Source organism: Balaenoptera musculus, chromosome 3 (genome assembly GCF_009873245.2).
Source record: "Balaenoptera musculus isolate JJ_BM4_2016_0621 chromosome 3, mBalMus1.pri.v3, whole genome shotgun sequence".
Taxonomy (NCBI): domain Eukaryota; kingdom Metazoa; phylum Chordata; class Mammalia; order Artiodactyla; family Balaenopteridae; genus Balaenoptera; species Balaenoptera musculus.
The window spans coordinates 146,816,861-146,838,734 of record NC_045787.1 but is presented as its reverse complement, the minus strand read 5'-3'; the positions used below and the strand labels follow the sequence as shown (position 1 = coordinate 146,838,734).

Sequence of the window (21,874 nt, the reverse complement as noted above, 5' to 3'; positions counted from 1 at the left end):
CATTGGATATCGCACCTGGGTGGCCCACTAACTCTTTACATCCACGACCTTTCCCCCAAACTGGGTTTCCTCTCTGGAAGTCCCAGTCCTGCTCATGGAACCAGGAGGCATTTCATCATTCAATAACCACACACACACACTTAATCTGCTGTGAGTCAGGGGCTGCAGTGGGTGCTAGGGATTGGACATTGAACTTGCCGAACAATATCCTCTCCTTCAGGGCCCTTATAATCCATTTTGGATGGGAGAAACAGTAAGACAACAAACAATGAAAATAAATAAATAAACAAGATAATAACTGATCAAGGCCCCTGATTTGCAGGAACAGCCTGCATGAAGGCCCGAAGGCAGGAAAGAGGTTGGCTTATTTGTAGTATAGAAAACAGGTGCTGGAAGGGAATGAGTGATTCCCTGAGGAAGTGGAATCCCCTGAGGTCTACAAAATCAGCAGGGCCAGATCTTACAGGGCCTTCCGGTCCGTGGTCAGGAGTGTGGATTGGATTCTAAGGAGGCCTCTGGAGTCAAGCGATGGAGTGATAGGATTGGGTTTAGGGTTTATTTTTGTTGGTTGCTTGGTTTGGTTTTTTTTTTTTTTTTTATCAGTCTGGCCACAGTGCAGAGAATTAGGATTGGAGAGAGTGTTGGTGAGCGAAAGTGGAAGCAAGAGAGCAGATGGTCATCTCCACGGTAGGACGAGACAGAGATGACTGAGGCTTGGATGGTGGAAATGGAGAGAAACGAACAGAATCGACAGGTATTCTGGAGTCAGAAACAACACAAATTGGTGATGAGTTACATACAGAGGTGTGAAAGGAAGGAGAAAATGGCTCATTTTCATATCAAACAGGACTCCTGGGGATTTTTTGCTAGAGCAACCAGAAAAGTAGTGATAGCACTGATTGAGATGGGGGTGGGAGATGGAAGAGAAGTGGAGGAGCACGGGGCAGGTGAAGGGGGAACTGGTAAAAGAGAGGCTTAGGGACTTCCCTGGAGGTCCAGTGGTTAAGAGTCTGTGTTTCTAATGCAGAGGGCATGGGTTCGATCCCTGGTTCGGTATCCCTGGTTGGAGAACATGTAAGATCTCATACGCCATGCGGTGCGGTCAAAAAAAAAAAAAAAGAGAGAAAGGCTTAAACTTCCATCATTTTCCCCACCTACCCCTCAAGTGCAAAAGTTGGTTATCTTGCCAGTTTGTCCCCCACAAGCTTCTAAAAATCGCCTCTACCTTCGCATCTCCAATTTGCCACGTGACTTCTCAATGTGTTTCGCCCCTGGAGGTCTCCACCTCCAAACCATCTCTGCACCCTCACTAGCCCCACATCCTCAGGACTTTCTGGAATGGGGAGTAACGCACTTACCTTTATTGTTTAAGACTTCTGCATTGGGTTTTCTGTTACTTGCAGATGAAGACAGACACACCAGGCCCTCGGGATCAAATCCCAGCCAACGTTCAGCCAAGAGTCCTCTCCTCCAAAACACCATCCTTCTCTGCCACACCAGACCACCCAGCTCTCCATCCTGCCTGCTCTCACGCACTCCTCTGAGCCTCTGTGTATGTTGGTCCAGCTGCCTGGGATGCTTTTTCTCCCTGTTTCCACCTTCTAAATGCCTCCTAACCATTCTCTTAGCCATTCTTCAGTTCCTGTTTTGTAAGTGAACGTAAAAACTAAAAATTTTTCATCTTTGACACCTTTCATGAGGTGTCAACCATTGAGGGGTCAGTGGTTGAGGGCAACCATTCTCTTAGTTCCCAGAGTACCCTGCCCTCATCTCCATCATAATGCCAACCACACAGTGTTGTAAAAATTATTATTTCCTTGTCTCTAAATTTGTACTGTTGTAAGGGCAGTGCCTGGGTTCATCTCTTCCTTGCCGTCCAGTATGCAACACGGGATCTAACACACAGACACACACAAGAGTTGACTGAATGACTGAATGTCAGAGTGGGTTAGTGCTATAGACTGAACGTTTGTGTCCTCCCAAAATTCATATGTTGAAAGCCTAACCCCCAATGTGATGGTATTTGGAGGTGGGGTCTTTGGGAAGTAAGTAGGGTTAGATAGGTTATGAGGTTATGACCCTCATGATGGGATTAATATCCTTATAAAAAGAGGAGATATGAGATGGATCTCTCTCTCTCTCTCTCTCTCAATATCTCTCTCTCCCCCTCTCTCCCTCTCTTTATGCATAATTCAAGGAAGCAGGCCTCCACTAAGAACCCAAACACGCTGGCACCCTGATCTCAGGCTTCCAGCCTCCAGAACTATGAAAAAGAGATATTTGTGGGAATTCCCCGGTGGTCCAGTGGTTAGGACTCTGCACTTTCACTGCCGAGGACATGGGTTCAATCCCTGGTCAGGGAACTAAGACCTCGCAAGCCGCGCAGTGCAGCCAAGAAAAACAGAAAGAAAGAAATATTTGTTATTTAAGCCACCCAGTCGATGCTACTCTGTGATAGCAGCCCCAGCAGACTAAGACAAGTAAGTTCTAAAGTCTTCAAACCAAGTAAAAATCTTGAATGGTCAAAATTAATCTTAAAAATCCTGCCTACCACACACTAAACTACAGTATCCATGTTTTTATTATACATAATTCTTATCCCCACTGAATTTTGAGAAATACTGAGTTCCACTAAAGGGGAGAATAAACAGAGAGGTTATATGACAACGTCTCTCATTCAAAGCACCCCACTGTAAAACAGTCATCAATCCTTAACAGGGAGTTTTAAGGAAGATGGGGTTGGGGAACGGCTTCTTCACTGGCTCCTGGTTCCTCCTCCTTCTTCACTGGCTCCTTCTACACTGGCTCCTGCTTGCCTGAAGGAGTTTACTTGACTTTTGTTTTAATATTCTCGCCTGTAACCTCAGCCCCCAGTACAGCAGGAAAAAGTTGTCATCCTCATCTGGTCCAATGAAGCCTTTTTATTTTTCTGAGTAATTTACAGAAATAATAATAAAGGGACAGTTTTTAAATTTTTATTACAAAATTGAATAATTTAAACCTAGCAGGGACTTCCCTGGTGGTCTAGTGGTTAAGACGCCACTCTCCCAATGCAGGGGGCCCGGGTTCGATCCCTGGTCAGGGACCTAGATCCCGCACGCCACAACAAAGATCCCGCACACAGCAAAGACGATCCTGCGTGCTGCAACTAAGGCCAGGCGCAGCCAAAATAAATAAATAGTTCAAAAATAAATAAATAAAATAAACATAGCAAATTTTCATTCCCTATTTTCCTGACTTTGAAGGTATATAAACTCAAAATGAGCAACATTCTCTACATGCAACTAACTATTCATCAGCTGTCAAACATGAACTGGGGGCAGATCCACCTCACAAATACTAATTCCAGATCTCAAGTAAATCTCTAATAAGTTCTAATTTATTGTTATTTCTGGTTCTTCTTGCACTTGCATCATAAAACTAGTACTTTTCAAACCTTTGATGGGTTGTAATTTTCCTAAAGAGAAGAGGGTCATCTTCTTTTCTCCATAATTGCAAAGCATTTTCATTCTTACATTTATAAACACTAGTAAGAATATTCTTTGGATCACCTTTGTAAACACACCTGACTTCATCATTTGTCCCTTTCAAACTGTATCAAGGAAATTTTGCTGAACAAACACCACAAAAGGTACAAGAAGATTGGCCTCCCGTTCTTTGAGCAAAACAGGATAGTCCAGGTTCTTGTTGCAAAATATTGGGTGATGAAATCATTCCTGTTGAATGACTAACTGGATGAGAATACCATATTTTTTGTCCTCAAAAATATATTGTTTATTGATCGATTCTGGAGTGTGAGAAAATTGATCCAGAATGTTGTATGGTAAAACTCAGAGTCTGAGACTTTGCTTACAGGGTGAATTTTACTGTTATCATCAGAGTCAACATCGCTGCTGTCTCTTCTGATTTGTCTAACTACTGTAAAACATTTTCCTTTGTCAATTTTCTTCTCTTTACCATTTTGCGCAGGCAATGAAAAATTCTGTATTCTCCATGGCATGCAATGAAAGTGATAATAATAAAACTACAAAGATGATGACCTTGGGGCTTCCCGGTGGCACAGTGGTTAAGAATCTGCCTGCCAATGCAGGGGACACGGGTTCGAGCCCTGGTCTGGGAAGATCCCACATGCCGCGGAGCAACTCAGCCCGTGTGCCACAACTACTGAGCCCACGTGCCACAACTACTGAAGCCCATGCACCTAGAGCCTGTGCTCCACAACAAGAGAAGCCACCGCAATGAGAAGCCCGTGCACCACAACGAAGAGTAGCCCCTGCTCGCCGCAACTAGAGAAAGCCCGCGTGCAGCAACAAAGACCCAACACAGCCAAAAATAAAAATAAATTAAATTAATAAATTTATTTTTAAAAACAGATGGTGTCTTCTATCCTCTTTTATACCTTCTTGAAAGATGATGTAATACTCTAAGAAATGTAATAAGAAAACTGAAGGGTGATGCAATCGTGATGATTTATTTCACTATTGCATCAACCTTCTGGATGGTGATTCCATCATTCTTCCATTTTCTTATTATTTTAGTATTTTTAGCATAATTGGCAATAATTGATGGGTAATGATGAAATAATTCCTAGGATGAGAAAATGGAAAACATTTCAAGATATAAGAAAAATCAGATCACTAAGATCCCGTGAAGTCTTAGATTTATAAATGGCTCCAATGGTCCCATATGGTACATTCAAGATAGAATGAGTTTTATTCTGTTCTTGTTAAAAAGTAAATGTTCTCTTTGATCTTTGAAAAATTTCCTTTCAAAAGAACCAAAGTCATGATATATCAAACTTTACAAATAGTTAGAACTGCTCAGAAAAAAAAAACTCAAAAACTAAAATTGGGTCCCCTAGACCCGGATGGTATACTGATGGTTAAATCACATTAATAGATTTGGTCGTTTCGTGAAAATTTTCAAAATCTGACTCCCTGGTAAACTGCCCCACAAAAAGACCCTTCCTTTACCCATAGTTCTCGGACCAAACCCAGTCAGAGAGAAAGCTCCATAGTATTCCAAGACCATGAATGCTCACCTCTGGGCTCCACCAGCACTCCCCATGGAGATCAGACTGCTCCTGGCCTGGGACGTTTTCTCCTAGAGTCTGTCTCCACACACAGTGAGGAAGCAAAAATCACGACCCGAGGAAAACAGAGATGGCTTCTGGAATACTCTGCAGGCTTCAGAGCAAGGCACTAACAAAACTCAGACCACAATCAGACACCGAAGTTTACTGCTTTACATCCTTTCCAGTAAATGGATTTATTGTGAGGAGACAGTGGCCCTATTCTCTTGGGGTTTTTTAAAATTCTTTTTCATCTTTTGTGTTTCCAGTCAGTCCATGACTATGGTTTGACTGTTAATCTGCAACATAGAGGAAATGTCCAATTCACAAAAGTGGTGTATTCCAAACCTTTGGAAGTTGGTTGTTTTGGGAACTCAGAATATTTTCTCCTTAAATAAACAATATTATAAATGATGGTGAGGTTTCCAGACCAGCCCCACAAAAGCTCTCTTAACTCATAATGTTGTTGAGGCCCTGGACTTTTACGGTGAAAATTAGTAGAGAGCAATTTTGTTGTAGTACCAATAAACAAACTCAAATATGGAAGATATAGTCTCCTTTCTCCTGAATTCTATTTAATGGAACAACTGGTTTAATGAAAGGACATAAAGGGAAAGACAGAGACTTTTTAGGGAGAGACCTCTACTTATAAGAATTTTGAAGCCTTATAGCAGTATTCTATTGTTATTTTGTCTGTCCAGTTTCACTTGGATACCTTTTTTTCATTTTCCCTCATAGAAGCATGACACAAAGGAGCCATGATGAGGGTAGATTTCGGGCTCATAGCAAAGGATGGGGGAGGAAAAGCAAAAAGTTTGAAAGAGATTTTCTTGATGGGGCGATTAAAGCACGTCGTTGCACGGGGGAGATTGCCTAAATCGGTATTAACTGATTTGCTAAGGAAATTGAGGAGAAGGTGGAAGACCCAGTATTAGTGCCCTAGGCCCTTGAGCCAGGAAGAGAGAGAGGAGAGCCCACTATTTGGTCAGACAGTTCCCTCTCTAACCATAAGGTGGTGCCATCAGCCCAGACAGTCGGCCCCGAGGGGGCGTGGCTTGCAGGAGGAAGAGCTCTCCACGAGGAAGCCACGTTTTCCACTCTGGCTTTGGAACTCAGAAAGCCTGGACCAGACACCAAGTATCAACCTATGCGATATTGCCTCATCATCCAACAACTTCCCATCCTCCAAGGCCCCACCTGCTCATACCTTCCCATCCTCCAAGAACACCTTTCTAGGCATAGCAACCCACATCAAGATTCCAACTAATTACTTCCCATTCCTCTCATCCATATCCTCCTTCACAGTGTCAGCACTGGGCCCCTGACCTTTTCCTAACTCCAAAAGGGAATCTAGTCTAAGAGCGTCCTGGAGTTTCATCCTTAAATGCCATCAGGACGTGAAAACAAGATCTCTGGTGAGCACAGATTTGTCACAAAGTCCCCACAACAAGGCCCCAGATGCCCTTGCCAGCTTTATCTTCCACTTGAATACCAAACTGGGCAACCCCTATTCCCGATACAAAACTCACCACATCTCCTCCGTTCATTTACCCCTGCTGGTCCTCCCTCCTGTGATACCCTCTGTTCCTTTTCTACTTGTTAGTATCCTCTCCCCTTTCAAAGTCTAACCCGAATTAACCTACTTACTGTTTGGATTTAACTGGTGGAGTTAGAGAGGAAAACTTGGGTTCCACGTATTAACCACAGAAGCCCCAGGATGTCACGAGGTGAGCCTGCTTCATCCTTTCCACTGCCAGTTGGGTCTTAAACTGAGAAGGAGGGTCTGTCCAGCCAAGACTCCCTGCTGAGCCTCAGGGCAATACCAGCTGGACCGTCCTTGCATCTCCCAAGTCTCAATTCCCACCTAGAGAGACACCAAAGCTGCAAGCACAATGTGTGGCCCAGTATCTATTCTCAATTCATGTTTCCTTTATAATCATAATAATAATAATTACTATCATTATTACTGCCCCTTCCCCACTCCCTACTGTCACCAGCCGCAGTCTGCCAAACCAGGCCTGAGTTACAGAGCTAGAAGAAGGAACGAGGGGAGATCACAACACAGTCACGGGCCTGAGCTCCCCTCCCCACTTCCACCCCAGGCCTGTGGCCTAGACTGGTAATCCCAGGAAACTGCCTCCTGATTCTGCAGAATTTTCTCAGCCCTGATGGGATGAACTGGGATGGGCATTCTTCTCTGGATGTTTGGCCCTGGCCAAGTGGCCTGAAGATCAAACTTTTAAGAACTGGTACCTGTAACTTGCAACACCTCAAATACAGCTAACTACTTTCCTTTTAGTTCTAAAGGGACAGGTGGCTCAAGTTGGAGACAAGAATGTCCCCTGTGAGACTGGAGCAAAAAGCCCCAAGATGAATTTTTCTATATGCAGGTCCTCATGGTGGCAAAAGGCCATGCCCCAGCTCCGGGAGGCAGGAGCCCAGAGACCTCTATCTGCCTGGCCCCTGCTCCAGGTGGCCGAGAAGACTCAGAGAGTCTGCATCCAACAAAGGTCGGCTTGCTCCCACCCCCTGGACCTCTCCTATTTCCGTGGCTCAAAGAACCAAGAGACCGGATGCCCTGTTTCACGCCAATATTGCTCATGTTCTCACCTACAAAAAAGGCTCTCCAAGGAAAGAAAGCCTACCCAGGAAATTCAGAGGCTTATGGAGTTCGTGGGAGGCCAGACTGCTGCCGTTTCTTTGTTATGTTTTGTCTTTTCAGGATCTACAGGAGACGGTGTTTCATAAACTAATAAAGGAAGTTAACTACGCAAACAAAAGCAGGGTGGGAAATGCGAACCACCTATTTTAATGTACTTGTACGCCACCTCCTTCCCCCAAAGCTCTGAGGCTGCAAGAAGTAATTGTTACTGGAATCATGGGCATGAGTGGTCAGTTTCTTGCCACTGCTGCAGACTCGGACTTTCAAAGTGACCGTTTCCTTGGGCTCTGAAATCGGGTGGGGATGGTGGACAGCAGGTCCCAGGCGCTGCAACCCCGGGGAGAGCCCACCCGACACCCCCCCTTTCATTCCTCCCACCTCAAGGCCACTGGATGCGCTGGACAGCCGCGGCCAGAGGCGCCCACCCTGCCCCCACCCCCCTTCCTAACGCCCTCGTGCATCCGGAACCCTGGGAAGAGAGCTTTGGAAGCCGAACGGCGGCCGGAGGATGACCCGGCCCCAGCGTCTCCGCACCCCCTCCCCCAACCGTGTCACATGGCTGCCCCAACGAGGCTCGCAGTGCGCCCCGCCGCGGAGACCCAGGGCCGCGTCGCCACGGGCAGTGGGTGATGAAACCTCCCCGGCGCATTACCGCAGAGGGCAGGGAGCAGAGCGGGGCCGGGGCCGGGGCCGGGGCCGGGGCCGGGGCCGGGGCCGGGGCCGGGGCGAGGGGTGGGAGCTGGTACCCGGGCTCACCTGTTCTCCTGGAGGAGGATGGAGACGGCGGGGGAGGGGCGAGGAAGCGTCAACCCGGGGTGAGTGGCGCGGCGCTCGCGTCCCCGCCCTCCCCCAGCCCTGCAAGCCCCCAGAGCAGCGCCGTCGGACTGACGGTGCCCGGAGCAGTTCCTGTCCCCAGCCCAGGCGCCGGGGAGACGTGAGCGTGCACACGTACACACACAGCGGGGGAAGAGGCGCTCCGAGCGGCGCCCAACTTTCTCCCTGCTTCCGCAGGCCGGGGGAGAAAGCGGTCGGGGGCAATCCAGCCCCGGCCGTGCTTGGGGAGGGAGCTCGAACAAGGAAAAGAGACGGAGAGAATTTCCTCGAGTTTTGTTTTTAGGGTTTGGGGAGAATTGTTTGACCTTTTCCATCCGATGAATGAAGAGTAAAGGGAACCAGAATGGGGTGGCGAGTAGCGCTTTGGGAAAATGGAAGAGTATGTTTGGAGACGCGTAAAGTTGCCTTTCAAGCTCCAGCCTCTGGGGCACGCAATGCTCCTCGGCGGGCTGACTCAGGGCTGCCTGGGCCTCCCAGCCCCCCACCTGGAAACGATGCATGTCCAGTCAGTCACCTGGATCCCTGCAGCCCAGCCCGGAATCCGTCTGGACTGTGGGAGGGGCGAGCATCTGGCACCAAGGCCCACCAAAGAGAGGCGAAAAGAGGAAGATGGGGCAGTCGCTCAGGCTAAGTCCTATATCTAGTGCTCTGCTCCTATCTTAAATAGTTTGCGGTTTTTTTTTTTTTTAATGCAAAGCGTCACAACGCCAGGAATTCCCATATGTGCCCAGTTTGGCCCCAGCATCACTGTATCCAGGAAGCTTCTCCAATCCTCGGGGCTGGGAATCTCAAGTGAATTCCAACAGGCAGAAAGAGGAAACTTTCCCAGCCCGATGCGGGTGTGATGCGAGTCAGGAGCCCCGGCGGACGCTGTCCCAGCGCAAACTGTCCCCTCTCGCCCTTCTTTAGCTGCAACCGGAGCTGGAATTCGCTTTTATTTTTTCAAGTCCGTTCGGCCATTGCCCTCGAGCACCCGCACACGCGCATGCATCTCCGGCCGCGCTCTCACACACTCACACACGCACGCAAACGCGTGGCCGCCGCCAGGTCTGCAACTTTGTCAGGCGCTCCCAGCGGCGCTCGGCTTCCTCCCGTAGTAGTTGGGCACAGGCCACGCCTCCCGACCGTGTTGTCAAACGGGCGGGGGTCTCGGATTGGTCCAGCCGCCGGGACAACACCTGCTCGACTCCTTCATTCAAGTGACACCAGAGCTTCCAGGGATATTTGAGGCACCATCCCTGCCATTGCCGGGCACTCGCGGCGCCGCTAACGGCCTGGTCACATGCTCTCCAGAGAGCTACGGGAGGGCGCTGGGTAACCTCTATCCGAGCCGCGGCCGCAAGGAGGGAAAAGGCGAGCGAGGAGGAAGAGTGGGAGGAGGAGGGGAAGCGGCCAAGGAGGAGGAAGAGGAGGAGGGGAGCACAAAGAATCCAGGTCTCCGGGCGGGAGGTTTACACCAAGAACCATGTGTGCCGAGCGGCTGCGCCAGTTCGTGACCCTGGCTTTGGTGTTGGCTACCTTCGACCCGGCGCGAGGGACCGACGCCACCAATCCGCCCGAAGGTCCCCAAGACAGGGGATCCCAGCAGAAAGGCCGTCTGTCCTTGCAGAACACAGGTAAGTGCGTGCGCCCCAGCGGCGGGGAGCTGCTGGGAGAAGACACCCGGCACCCACGCAGAGCGCCCCGGGCGCTTCGCCCGGAACCGGGCGCCCACCCTGGGCCGCGCAAACTCTTGGGGTGGCGTAGGACGTGCAAAGGAAAGCGCGAGGCAAAGCGAGGTCCGCGCCGGGCTCCGCGCGCCCGGAATCCGCACGTGCTGGCAGGGTGATGAAATGGCTGGGGCAGGACTTGTTGCTGTCCTCCCTGGGTCGAGGGTAAATGAAGCAGCGCCTGACGCGGCCAGTGCCGGCTCCGGAGTCCCCGGTCCGGTTCAAAGCTCCCTGCTCCATCCTGACTGGCTTGCGGGAGGCACGGAGGGTCCCCGGAGCGGGGCTGCGCCCTGAAGCCGGAGAACTTCTCTTCCCAGCCGGCGGGCCGCGGCAGGACCGCTTCTCCCCTTCCTCAAAAGATGCCCGACATCCGAGAACTTTGTAGGCGAGACAAATTGCATTTTGAACTTTCCCCTTAGGGGGCATTCCTTTCGGAACGGGTAGGGGCGGGTGGCGCAAAAGCGTACCTCTGCGGTGCTGCCGCCGTCCCCAGCTCCAGGGCAGGTCAGCAAGGGAAGAAATGGTGACACGGCCCGAACCGTGCGCCGCAGCTGCTCGACCGGCTCTCCGCTCACCCACAAGCTGCCGAGCACCGCCAGGCGTGCAGGGCTCGGGGCTGGCCCTTTTCCCAGCCTCCTGGAGAGGAAGAAAATCTGCCTACAGCTCCTTCGCTCTTCACGGCCCTCCCTTTATTTAGGGGGTCTGCGAACCCGGGGGCGGCGTGCGTGCGCTCACCGCACGAGCAGGAATGCACGAGTGCCCATTAGCGACGCCCGGAGCGAGTGAATCGCGGCCCTGCGCGCTCCTGGCCGGCGCGCCGGGGCCGCGCGTGGGGTCATCCGGGAGTCTCCCACCTCCATAGGCGGGTCCCAGCACCCGCGACCCGCGCGCCGCTCATCCCAGGACCCTCGCCCACCCTCTCCTCAGGGAAAGTCCCAGAGCTTTCCCTGAGAATCGAACGTGATTTTCGCTAGTTGGTGACCCTCAATAAATACACGCCCCTCGTTCTCTCCGCAGATTTAATCTGAATGTGGATTATCTCCTCCGACCCCGCCCTTCTTCCAAAATATACTTTTCTGATGTAATTTTGTGGTTGGTTTAAGTCAAGGAATTGGGTAGGGGGAGGGAAGGAAGACAGGCTTTGCGCGCGGCAGCCTGACAGTTAACTCCCTCTCAGCCTGTCCTTTCACAGAGACGAATTAGGGCCACATTCTGCGAAGGAGGGCAGCAAACTCCCGGGTCGCGGGAATTCTAGGGGATGAAGCGACAGCTCACCCCGGATCTCTGTTTAAAAGGAGCCTCTAACTGCGAAGGTTGCGTTTCTGCAGACTAGCCCCCATCTGACTCTATTCCTGAGCTTGCTTGCAAACCGCAGCTTCCCTAGCCTGGTATTTTTAATGCGGATGGTTTGGAGGCGCTGCCTTAATAGGAATTTTGTTTTGATTTTTAGATGTTGAATCATAAAGCTGAATTGAAACTGCTTTTTGGACGCTTTCATTTGGGGGTCAGGAAGGAAATGGCCTTGATTTAATAGCAGCAGCTTCATCCAAGTAGAGAAGGGTATTTCATTGATGAAGTACAGAAGGGAAAGAGCAAGCTAATCGGTTGAAATTTTATTTTTGTCTGTGGGTTTAGAAAGCTGAAATATCTTATGCTTTCAAACTAAGTATTCCCACAAATACTTTAATAAGATGAGAAGGATGAAAAATGGAGTGTTCAGACCTAACTTCGAATTGTGACTTTCGCAATGTAGGTTTGGCTAATTTTTTACAAATATTTACAAATACATTTTCATAAGTAGATTAAGTGATGAAATTTTCTTTCCCTGGTTTTTTAGATCCTGAAATAGTCACTTCTAACTTTTTTTCTTAAATTTTCTTTTAGTCATTACTTTTATTTCCACCCTCCTCTCTGCACTCCCCAGCATGGCTGAGAATTTTGTATATGATTGTATGTAATTCTCATTTTAGCGGAAATCCAGCACTGCTTGGTCAACGCTGGCGATGTGGGGTGTGGCGTGTTTGAGTGTTTCGAGAACAACTCTTGTGAGATACGGGGCTTACATGGAATTTGCATGACTTTTCTGCACAACGCTGGAAAATTTGATGCCCAGGTAAAAAACCATATTGAGCGCCAAGAATGTTTTGTGTTAGCGTAGCGTGATCGAAATGTTCATTGGAAAGACTTGTTAACAGATTTTCTTAGCTGATCGTCATGGTGGGTTTTAGCACTTGCCAGAGACCTTCTAGGTGAACAGCAGGATGCCAATGACTCCCCACTCCACTCCTGGCGTTCAGCTTTCTGGACCTGTCATGTAGGCTAAATCTTTCTCCACTCTTCAACTGTGTCTCCACACACAGAGTGGAACGGAGACCAAGTTGAACACTTATCTGAGGATTCTTAGCAGAGAAGACAAAAGTCATAATAAATAATAAACACCTTCGAAGGGACACCTAAGGATGTCTGGCTACCCAGAACCCAGTCTGCAAGGCCCATCACATTTAGGAGCAGTACGTTGAGGGGGGAAGGGCAGGGACTCCAACTGACCATGCCGAAAGCTATTTTCAAGAATAAAAGAGACACAAAATTTGTAGAAATTCATCATGTCCTAGAGGGCATGTGGGGGACTTCCCTGGTGGCGCAGTGGTTAAGAATCCACCTGCCAATGCAGGGGACACGGGTTCAATCCCTGGTCAGGGAAGATCCCACATGCCGCGGAGCAACTAAGCCCGTGCACCGCAGCTACTGAGCCTGCGCTCTGGAGCCCGTGCTCCACAACAAGAGAAGCCACCGCAATGAGACGCCCGCGCACCGCATCAAAGAGTAGCCCCCGCTCGCCGCAACTAGAGAAAGCCCACGCGCAGCAACGAAGACCCAACACAGCCAAAAATAAATAAATAAATAAATAAATTTAGAGGGCATGGGGGCAGGCAGCATAGATAAATCAGGGCCTCCAGAAGAGCAGACTTTTCTCCCTCCTAAGTAGCAGATCCTCCTTTCCCAACCTGAGAAGTCGGAACCCTGAATGAGTCCTGCTCTATATAATAAATATAGTCAGGGCCTGACCCACTTCAGTTATCCCAGGGTCCCCAGGGTAAAGCCCGGTTGCTGTGTGGGCAGGAAAAGAACCCAACAAGCAACTTTATGGCTCCAGTGCCCACGATCCAAACACATTTCAGATGGAGTGGAGCGTTAGGCTCATCTCCTTCATGTCCTCCCCAGCCCGTAGATGCACTATGAAGTACCCTGCAGTGGTTACAGACTTCCTTTCCCAATTCATTGGAGAGCCATGACAGTGTTTGGATGAGGCCAACAGTTTAGGTGTGATTTATGAACATCACCAGTCACCCTGTACTGACATCCTGTAGAGAGCCTGACAAAGCAACGCCTGGGAACCAGAAAGCAATGTGACAGGGCTGGCAGCCTCCCCTACAGAGGATGTGGGGTGGCAGCAGGGGAAACAGAAACCGGGGAAGGAAAGAGGAATAGAACGTTTGAACTCCTTGAGACTCCCTAATACAGCATCCCTTCTGGATTAACTGGAATTAGGAAACGTAATAGGAAATCCGGAGGAAAGATGTGTATTTCAGGGCAATCCCACAGGATGTCAGGGAAGAATACCAGAGCATATTACTGCAGCCCGCGCATACATTAATCTTCCTTTTTTTTCTCAACCAACAGCAGCGTGTTCTCAAGTTAGAAGCATCCCTTTCAAGTCAGATCTCAGCCCATAACTACTTAATAAAGTGGCACACCCTACCCTCCATCCTATTTGGCTCCCACTGGAGAGTCAGAGGAAAGGGGGCTATGGGGAGGTGGTTTTTCAGTGATCAGACACTATCTGTAGACATTTTAACTGCTTCTAAAGGAGAGAACTGACATAAACATGCTGGCTGGCTTCCCACTTCCAACCTAAACCCATTTACTTTCTCAACTCCGGTACGTCCGGGCCTGTCTAAAAACAGGGGGTGACCTCTCCAACGACAGCTTGTTTCTATAGTAAGTGGGGTGCGGGGATCCCTGGGTAGGTATCCCACAGTGCCTCTCTGCCCCGGGAGGTTGATAAGGGAGCTGCCGGCCCGGGCTCGCCTCCACACCCCGAACAGCTGTCTCCTTTCTAGGATAAGAGCAATCTAATGGGGTTGCCAGGAAAGAGAACTGTAGGCCAGATGTATGCCTGGCTGCCTTCGCCACTCAGAGGCCGGGAGCATGGGGGAGGGGCTGTCAGTTGGGCAGTTCAGGCTCCAGATGCTGCCAGGCAGTGTGCCAGGCGGGCCTTTTAGAGGCAATAACCCTAACAGTTTAAAGGAGTCGAATTGCTTTCAAAAAGGAAAAGAATGCTCCTCCTTAAAGGCTAGGAGGAGGCAAGAGAGAGTATGGGTTGGGGGTGGCAGGAGGCACTGAGACAGAGAAGGGAGGCCCAGCTAGCACCCGATCTTGACATCACTAGAAGGAACAAGGAAAGATGTGAGATTTGGACAAGCAGGCACTTTCTACTTGAGAAAAACTCTTGCTGGGCACCACCAAGGAGTTCTGGATTTATGCCTGGCCAAATTCCCCTTTGTGTTCCAGAAGCGTTGCCACCAAATGGCCAACAGTGGGCCACCTTGAGGATGGAGGGCCATGGGAGGCCCAGGACCAGGAAGGCTAGCAGAGCAGGTCAGGAGGAAGGAGGCCGATGCGTTTGTCTCCCAAGTAACATCCTTTGGGGCCGAATGCGGGGGTATCACGTCACTCTGGACGGACCTCCTGATGTAGTCTCAGCCTGTCACCTGCAAGGGTGTGTCCGTGTGCGGCAGGGCCTTGGAGTTCAGTTGTCAGAAAAATCCCTTGTAAGCCCAAAAAGGATAAAAAAAGTCGAAGTGTGTAACAAGGACTGGTCTCTTCCGCCCCCCCTCTCCCTCCGCTGTCCCCTCTGCTCTCAGGGCAAGTCCTTCATCAAAGATGCCTTGAAGTGTAAGGCCCATGCTCTGCGGCACAGATTCAGCTGCATAAGCCGGAAGTGCCCGGCCATCAAGGAGATGGTGTTCCAGTTGCAGCGGGAATGCTACCTCAAGCACGACCTGTGCTCTGCCGCCCAGGAGAACACCCGGGTGATGGTGGAGATGATCCACTTCAAGGACTTACTGCTGCACGAGTGAGTGCTGCCCTCTGGGGGCAGGGGGGTGGGGGGAAGGGAATGGTGCAACTAGGATAGAGGAAGGGGAGGCCTGCTGGGGCTGGAGGAGAGTCTTCCTCGGTTTGAGGGGCTGGCTTGTAGAGGCTGAACTCTCCTGTCAAACTAGGAAGGTTGTGGTTTACCTCAGAAAGCGGCGCACCGACTCCCTGGGAGTCCCCTTCCAGCTGGCCTTCAGGAAAAGCAAAAGAAATTTCCACCATCGGTTTCGAAATCCTAAGCAGTAGCCACAGGAAATCTTTTCACCGAGCATGAGATGTGTAGAACTCGGAAATACCTTTCGTCTTCCCCTCAGCCAAGATTCCAACGGTGCTGAGTGTTCCAAGTAGCCATGTAGGTGCCCCGGCAGACGGCCGAGAGCTGATCATATATATTGAGCATGTACTAAGTGCCAGGTATTGTGCTAAGGGCTTCATAGGAATTTTTCACTTGATCCACATGACAGCGCCGTGAGCTAGGTACCATTCTCATCTCCACTTTACAGATGAGAAAACTGAGGTTCACTGCGGTAAAGGTCGCACAGACAATGAAAGGCAGAGCCAGGATAAGGAGGCAGGCGGTCTGGCTCCAGGACTTACACTCTTACATACCAATAGCTTTTTTTCCTGCCTCCATAAGCTCTCCTTCCCTTTAGAAGGTCCAATTCACCTTCTCTAACATTAACGCCCTCCCAGAGAAAATACAAAAGAAATGACGAAAACTTTAATCAGCTAAACACCTTTATGCCAAAGTGAGGAAATAGGAACGTACTTATTGGAAGACTTGCAATTCGATCATAAATCCAGGACATCTCCTTCCTTAAAAAACATCCCTATAGGATCCTAAATTTTGCAGAGTAGTAAAACATGTGGGTACGTCGTTGCTCCTAACACAGTAGCCCCTGAAGGTTACAATGGCGCCTTCCTTGGGAATTTAGAGCAGAAAGCAAGCTACTAGCTAAGCAGTCCAGTACAAGTCATAGCACTGTTAGTCTTTGCACAGTGACTCATTGAGCCAAATCAGTACAATTTTATGAACTCTTGCTCCTTAGTTTGTGCCATGGCCTCCCCCAGCTATGTCGCTAAACAGGCCACTCCCCACCCCCACATACACCACTTAGATCACAGAGGACGGCAACCGTCGCCTGTCACTTTCCACTTGATTATGAGGCTCTAGGTATCTTGCAGCACCCCTTGGTGCAGTGTTAGAATTATAAGATTCACCGTGAATCTCTGCCGGCAGCTCTTGCCAAGAGCAAACCAATGTGGCTTTTCCTTGAGTTACACTAACGCCTGATAAAATATTTTCTATTCTTCCAAATCCCTATAGAAAAACAAAGCAACAATAACATCAACAACAATAGCAATAACAATAACTATCATTTTCTGAGTGGGCCAGGCTCTTTGGCCAGAGACTTTACCTGGATTATCTCATTTACCTTTCCCAACAGTGCTACAAGCCAGAGAATACTGTCCCCATATAACAGAGGAAGAAAGTGAAGCTAAGAGGTTAAAGGTCTTACTCTGAGGTTCAATTCCTACTTTTCAACTTGGGAATTGGTGATTCTGAAGCCAGTTGTCAGGAATAGACCTCAAACCTCCTTGTAACCTAGGCTGCGTTCTCCCCCCTAGACCGGCTAAAGGCTCAGTGGTCCCCAAACGTGGCAGGATTTTTCCCTTTTCTCAGAAACAGCCCCATTCCACCAGCAGAGCACTGTGAAATTTCCTTCCTTCAAGGTGCCCCTGCAAGAGGCAGACACCCCCTGGCTGAGAAACTCATGAAGTTCATTTGTCCTCAGCCCACTGTCATCCTTTAGAGATAGTTTGTTGGCCTCAAGAATGGATGACGGGGCACTAGTTTTTAATTCTATGGTACGTTCTTGGAGCCAAGAAGACTTTGTCTTTCTGGAGAAACGTCTTCTGTGGGGAAACAAGGTTTTGAGGTTTTTCGCCACCCTCCCCACCTTGAATTTAAGGAGAGGTAAAGTACTGTGGCTTTCTGACATCCCCTCTACGGAAACATGGTCCGTGGGGCCACGGGACCCTTACTTCCAAAGGACTCCTTACATCATTTAGAGCCAACACATAGCCCCCACCCAGGCCTGCTCTGGAAATGCTGGTGGTCCATCCCGAAAGCAAACCTGGGCCATTTTCTTAAATTCTCAGTGTGACTGTGTACAAGTCATCTTGCCTCCTGCTAAGCCAGCACCTCTGGCTCCCCACAGATCCCCACTACCTCCCCTTCTGAAGCCACGACTACACGCTGCGGCAACTAGTACTTCAAGCTGAACTGACATTTTTGTTTTTTAACTATCTTAACTGATTTGGGCACCAAAGATCCCATCAGTCCCCCAAATATCAAGAAGACCATTTAAGAGTGTGTGACATAGGCCACAGATAAGAAAATGAAAACTGAATTTGCTCTTCCCTCTAGAGAGGAGGAAATCACAGTCACTCCAGAATCCACGTCTCCCCCATCCCTCAACCTGGTCCTCACCCACCCCAAAACACGTTCAGTTAAAGGGGCTTCCTTCAAACTCTCCACTCCCCTCTGCTCCCCTCACCCCTTCCCATCCCACTTCCTCCCTATCAACCGCTTGGCCACCACGCACCCTGTCACTGAGTGCTGGCAGCCTCCAGGCACGTCCCGCTCCAAGTATTTTAAAAAATCTTTTAGCCTTGCTGACGCCCAGTGGAGAGAGCTGGGCTTTGTCATTAGACACGGGCTGAGCTAGCAGCCGGAGAAGGCACCATGCCAGCTCGGAACAAGCTTAGATGAACACACAGCCCTCCCCACAGTTCACAGCTTTCTCCTCAGCCGACAGCGCTGAGGGCACAAGAGAGCGTGGGCTAGTCCAGCCTTCCGGGACCGCCTCGGGATTCGGAGAGCTCCTCTGGTGGGCAGGACGCCCTGGCGAAGGAGGCCAAGAGGCAGTCTGTGCATTCCCAAGAGGCCCCTCCCCTTACTCTGGGGAAAGAAACGTGAAGAAGAGCATCCCCAAAGGACAGATGCTCAGCCTGCGCGATTTGCCCATCTAGCCCCAGGGGGTGGCAGGTAGGATCAGATGCTAAAATCCCGATGCTGCTCTAGCAGACATACTCGGTGACCCTGACCTCCCTGAGGCAGTCAGTTGCTACTTTTCAAAAGATGGAAGGAAACAGACATGCAGGGACATTTCCCTTGTGTTGCCCCATGCCCTCGTCTCTTAACTCAAGCAGACACGGGTCATCACTGTCCTTGTCACGGCTAGGGGCCTGCCTTAGAGAGTTTCAGCACCCTGCCCATCAGCCGTGCCCAGACTCTCTGACTCTGAAGGCATCAAGTAGGCCTTAAAAGGCAGCTTGATCTCTTATCAGCCTGAACAGTCCTCCTCTCCACTCTCAGCCCAGCCCCAGGCCTTCCCAGCCCAGAAGCTTCCAAAGCCACATTTTCCCCCCGCCTCGTCTCCTTTTTTATATCGATGAAATGAGGACAGTTCACTCAATTACAACTTGAGGACTAATTCATAAAAATGGCAGTAAACTACTTCACAAGTCTCAAAACACAATCTGCTCTTCCTGCTTGGCGACAACTGTCAACTTGCGGAGAAAAGATTAAATGGGCTATAATGCAGCCCCCCAGGTGGTCCGGGCTCACAGAGGAAAAAATTCTTGTTCTTCTTACAAATGATCTCACGGTTCCAGAGTGATTTCCTGCCCAAAGGGACGGCCCAGAGCTTCAATGTTCATGATCAGAGATATCCAGAAATTCTGCCAGTGAGGACTGCTTAAGAAAGCTGGTTAGCCACATGGAACACTCCATACCCCTCTCCCACCTCGGGGGTCTTAAAAGGCCAGTGAGATGTAAGAAAGGCTCAGTGAGTGGGCCAGGAGAGCCCATTGCCTGGGGGTACCTTTTGCCAGATGGGCCCCAACATATAAGAAGCAGGCACACTGCTCCAGCTGTCTGCACACACCTCCCACCCGCAGGAGGAAGGTTTGCATGACGTGGTCATCCAGCACTTTCCTAAAGAACAACCCGGGGCAGCTGGGATGGCCTGAGCAACTGGCCCTCCCCTTGGGATCCCAGCGTGCTTATTTCACAGACAGCTGGCTCTCGTCCCAAGCACGTAGACCCCTCTCAGCCAGCTCTCCCCTCCCTCATCTCCCGTTGCGGGGAAGCCCAGATTGGAAGCATAGAGAGGCTTAGACAACCACTCCCCCACCTGAGCCTCTGCTACCAAGGAGGGGAAGAGCTCTGTGGGAACTCACATCCCCCCAGCCTTCTCTGCCTGTTCCGGACTCCTCCAGATCCAGAGGAGAGTGCATCCAGAAACTTCCCAAAACACCCTTTATCACCATGAGCCCAAACCAGGGGCAAACACAGACCATGGGTAGGATGGTTTCTTGGGAGCCTCACTTACAAAGCTCACCTAGGAGAAGGACACCCCGTGCAAAGCCAGCCAACCTCGCTTCCCTGCCATAAAGACTCCTCAGTTTGGTATTTAAGGCCCTTCACCATTTGCCTAAGTATCCCACTGGCTCCAAGACCCATCTCCACTCCCGCTAAAATCCTCCTAGCTAGCACACCCTAAACAGACCCGGAGCTCCCCTGCCCTCTTATTCACACAGCTGGCGTTCTTGCCACCCCCCCACTCCCCAGAGATTCTTCCTAGACTTCTAGCATATGCACCTGTGAATTGTCACTGGCCCTTTTTTTGTGTGCATAGCATGCGGGATCTTAGTTCCCCAGCCAGGGGTCAAACCCAGCCCCCTGCAGTGGAAGCGTGGCTTCCTAACCACAGGACCACCAGGGAAGTCCCTCACTGGCCCTTTTTCTTGTGGTAGGCTCTCTCCCCAGCCTCCAATTCTCTCCAATGCCTGACATGGAGCCCGGTACATAATGGCCACTCAGTCAATGTTGGTTGCGACCAGTACTCCAAAGAATATGGGTAAAGGCTTCAAGTAGTTCCAGAAAGATCTTCCACCAAACCAAACCCAAGCCGAGCATTGGTCACGTCCCTCTCCCCTGGTATATCAGTCCTGCCCTCTGCAGGTGTACTGCATCCTGGGTCTCTCTCTCAATCTCCAGACCCTACGTGGACCTGGTGAACCTGCTGCTGACCTGTGGGGAGGAGGTGAAGGAGGCCATCACGCACAGCGTCCAGGCTCAGTGTGAGCAGAACTGGGGAAGTCTGTGCTCCATCTTGAGTTTCTGCACCTCGGCCATCCAGAGGCCTCCCACGGCGCCTCCCGAGCGCCAGCTCCAGGGCCACAGGGCCAAGGTCTCCAGGGGCCACCACGGCGAAGCAGGTCACCACCTCTCGGAGCCCAGCAGTCAGGAGACCCGCCGAGGTGCCAAGGGCGAGCGAGGTAGCAAGAGCCACGCAAACGCCCACACCCGGGGTAGAGCGGCCGGCCACGGGGCCCAGGGAACTTCTGGAAGCAGCGAGTGGGAGGATGAACAGTCTGAGTATTCTGATATCCGGAGGTGAAACGAAAGGCCCGGCCGGGAAATCTTTCCTCCACGCCGTCCATTTTCTTCTCTCTGGACATTCCAAAACATTTGCCATTAAAGAGGGGGGATGTCACACGCAGGATTTGATGGGGATTGCGGACTTGATGGAGGTGTATGTTAGCGGCATGAACAGGTGAAGCGGAGACTCCCTGGGCAGCAGCGAGGGCTCGGTTTTGCCCGCCGGGTCCCGCACCTGCACATCCCGAAGGGAGGGAGCCACCCGGCGTCCTCATTGCAACTTTGCCTTCTTTCCATCCGCGGAGCCCCTGGGCGGCAGCCTGCGGTTCCCTCTGCTGTGGGAGGCGATGGGGAGGGGCGGGGGTGACCCCCGGGGCTGGGTCGCGGCCCAGACCGCAGCTTCTGGTGCTGTCTTGGTGGAGGGCAGCTGGATTCCGGTGCAGGAGTGGGTGTGAAGATCTCCCTGGGAATCAGGAGAAGGGTGGAGAGGAAGCAGGGGCCGTGTGGGTGCTTGGTGCCAAACCAAATCCAGTTTCTTGCATGGGACCTTGAGGTTTGGAGCAACTTGGGAAGGGGCGGGTGAGGGTTCTAAGTGTAATTTCTGAGCCATTGTTCTGTCTGGGGCACCCTGTCCGAGGGAGTGGCCCCTGTGTGTTTGTATTTTAACCACTGCTTCAAGTCTCGATTTCACTTTTTTTTTTTATTTATCCAGTTACATCTCCATATCTGTCGTCTAAATAAATAGCTTTCAAACAAAGCAACTGGGTCATTAAAACCAGCTCAAGGGAAAACAAAAAACAACCCATCTTTGGGGGCTGAATTGTTTTTAGTGCTATTTTAAAAGGAATCAAAGAGCAGTGTAGCCGTACATCTGACTGCCTGACGTGGGCTCATTGCCACTTAGGGCAAAGCCACACCTGGAGGAAAATGCACACAGGAGGAGTGCATTTGACAGATTTCCTTTTGCATTTCGGTATCTCACCTTGACC

At 50.5% G+C, this 21,874-nt stretch overlaps 1 protein-coding gene and 1 long non-coding RNA gene across 2 annotated transcripts in view; one reads left to right on the top strand and one right to left on the bottom strand.

Annotated features, from left to right (window-relative positions):
• Window positions 1-9,509, bottom strand: part of LOC118893244 — a 143,849-nt gene extending 134,340 nt beyond the window's left edge. The window contains exon 1 of the long non-coding RNA XR_005019439.1: window positions 8,490-9,509. This is a non-coding gene — a long non-coding RNA (uncharacterized LOC118893244). The remainder of the gene's footprint in view (window positions 1-8,489) is intronic.
• Window positions 9,510-9,687: 178 nt separating this feature from the next.
• On the top strand, window positions 9,688-21,639 carry STC2 (stanniocalcin 2). The gene is made up of 4 exons (XM_036848578.1): window positions 9,688-10,183; window positions 12,247-12,389; window positions 15,202-15,413; window positions 20,502-21,639. Exons 1-4 carry the CDS (start codon window positions 10,033-10,035, stop codon window positions 20,902-20,904), a joined length of 909 nt encoding a protein of 302 aa, XP_036704473.1. The 5' UTR covers window positions 9,688-10,032; the 3' UTR covers window positions 20,905-21,639.
• The last annotated feature ends 235 nt before the right edge of the window (window positions 21,640-21,874 follow it).

What these genes read in the sequence shown, in the direction of transcription:
- STC2 (XM_036848578.1), top strand. Translation starts at nt 10,033, where the DNA reads ATGTGTGCCGAGCGGCTGCGCCAGTTCGTGACCCTGGCTTTGGTGTTG. An exon ending in TCTGTCCTTGCAGAACACAG is followed by an intron (nt 10,184 to 12,246) that starts GTAAGTGCGTGC and finishes TTCTCATTTTAG; the next exon opens with CGGAAATCCAGCACTGCTTG. An exon ending in CTGGAAAATTTGATGCCCAG is followed by an intron (nt 12,390 to 15,201) that starts GTAAAAAACCAT and finishes CTCTGCTCTCAG; the next exon opens with GGCAAGTCCTTCATCAAAGA.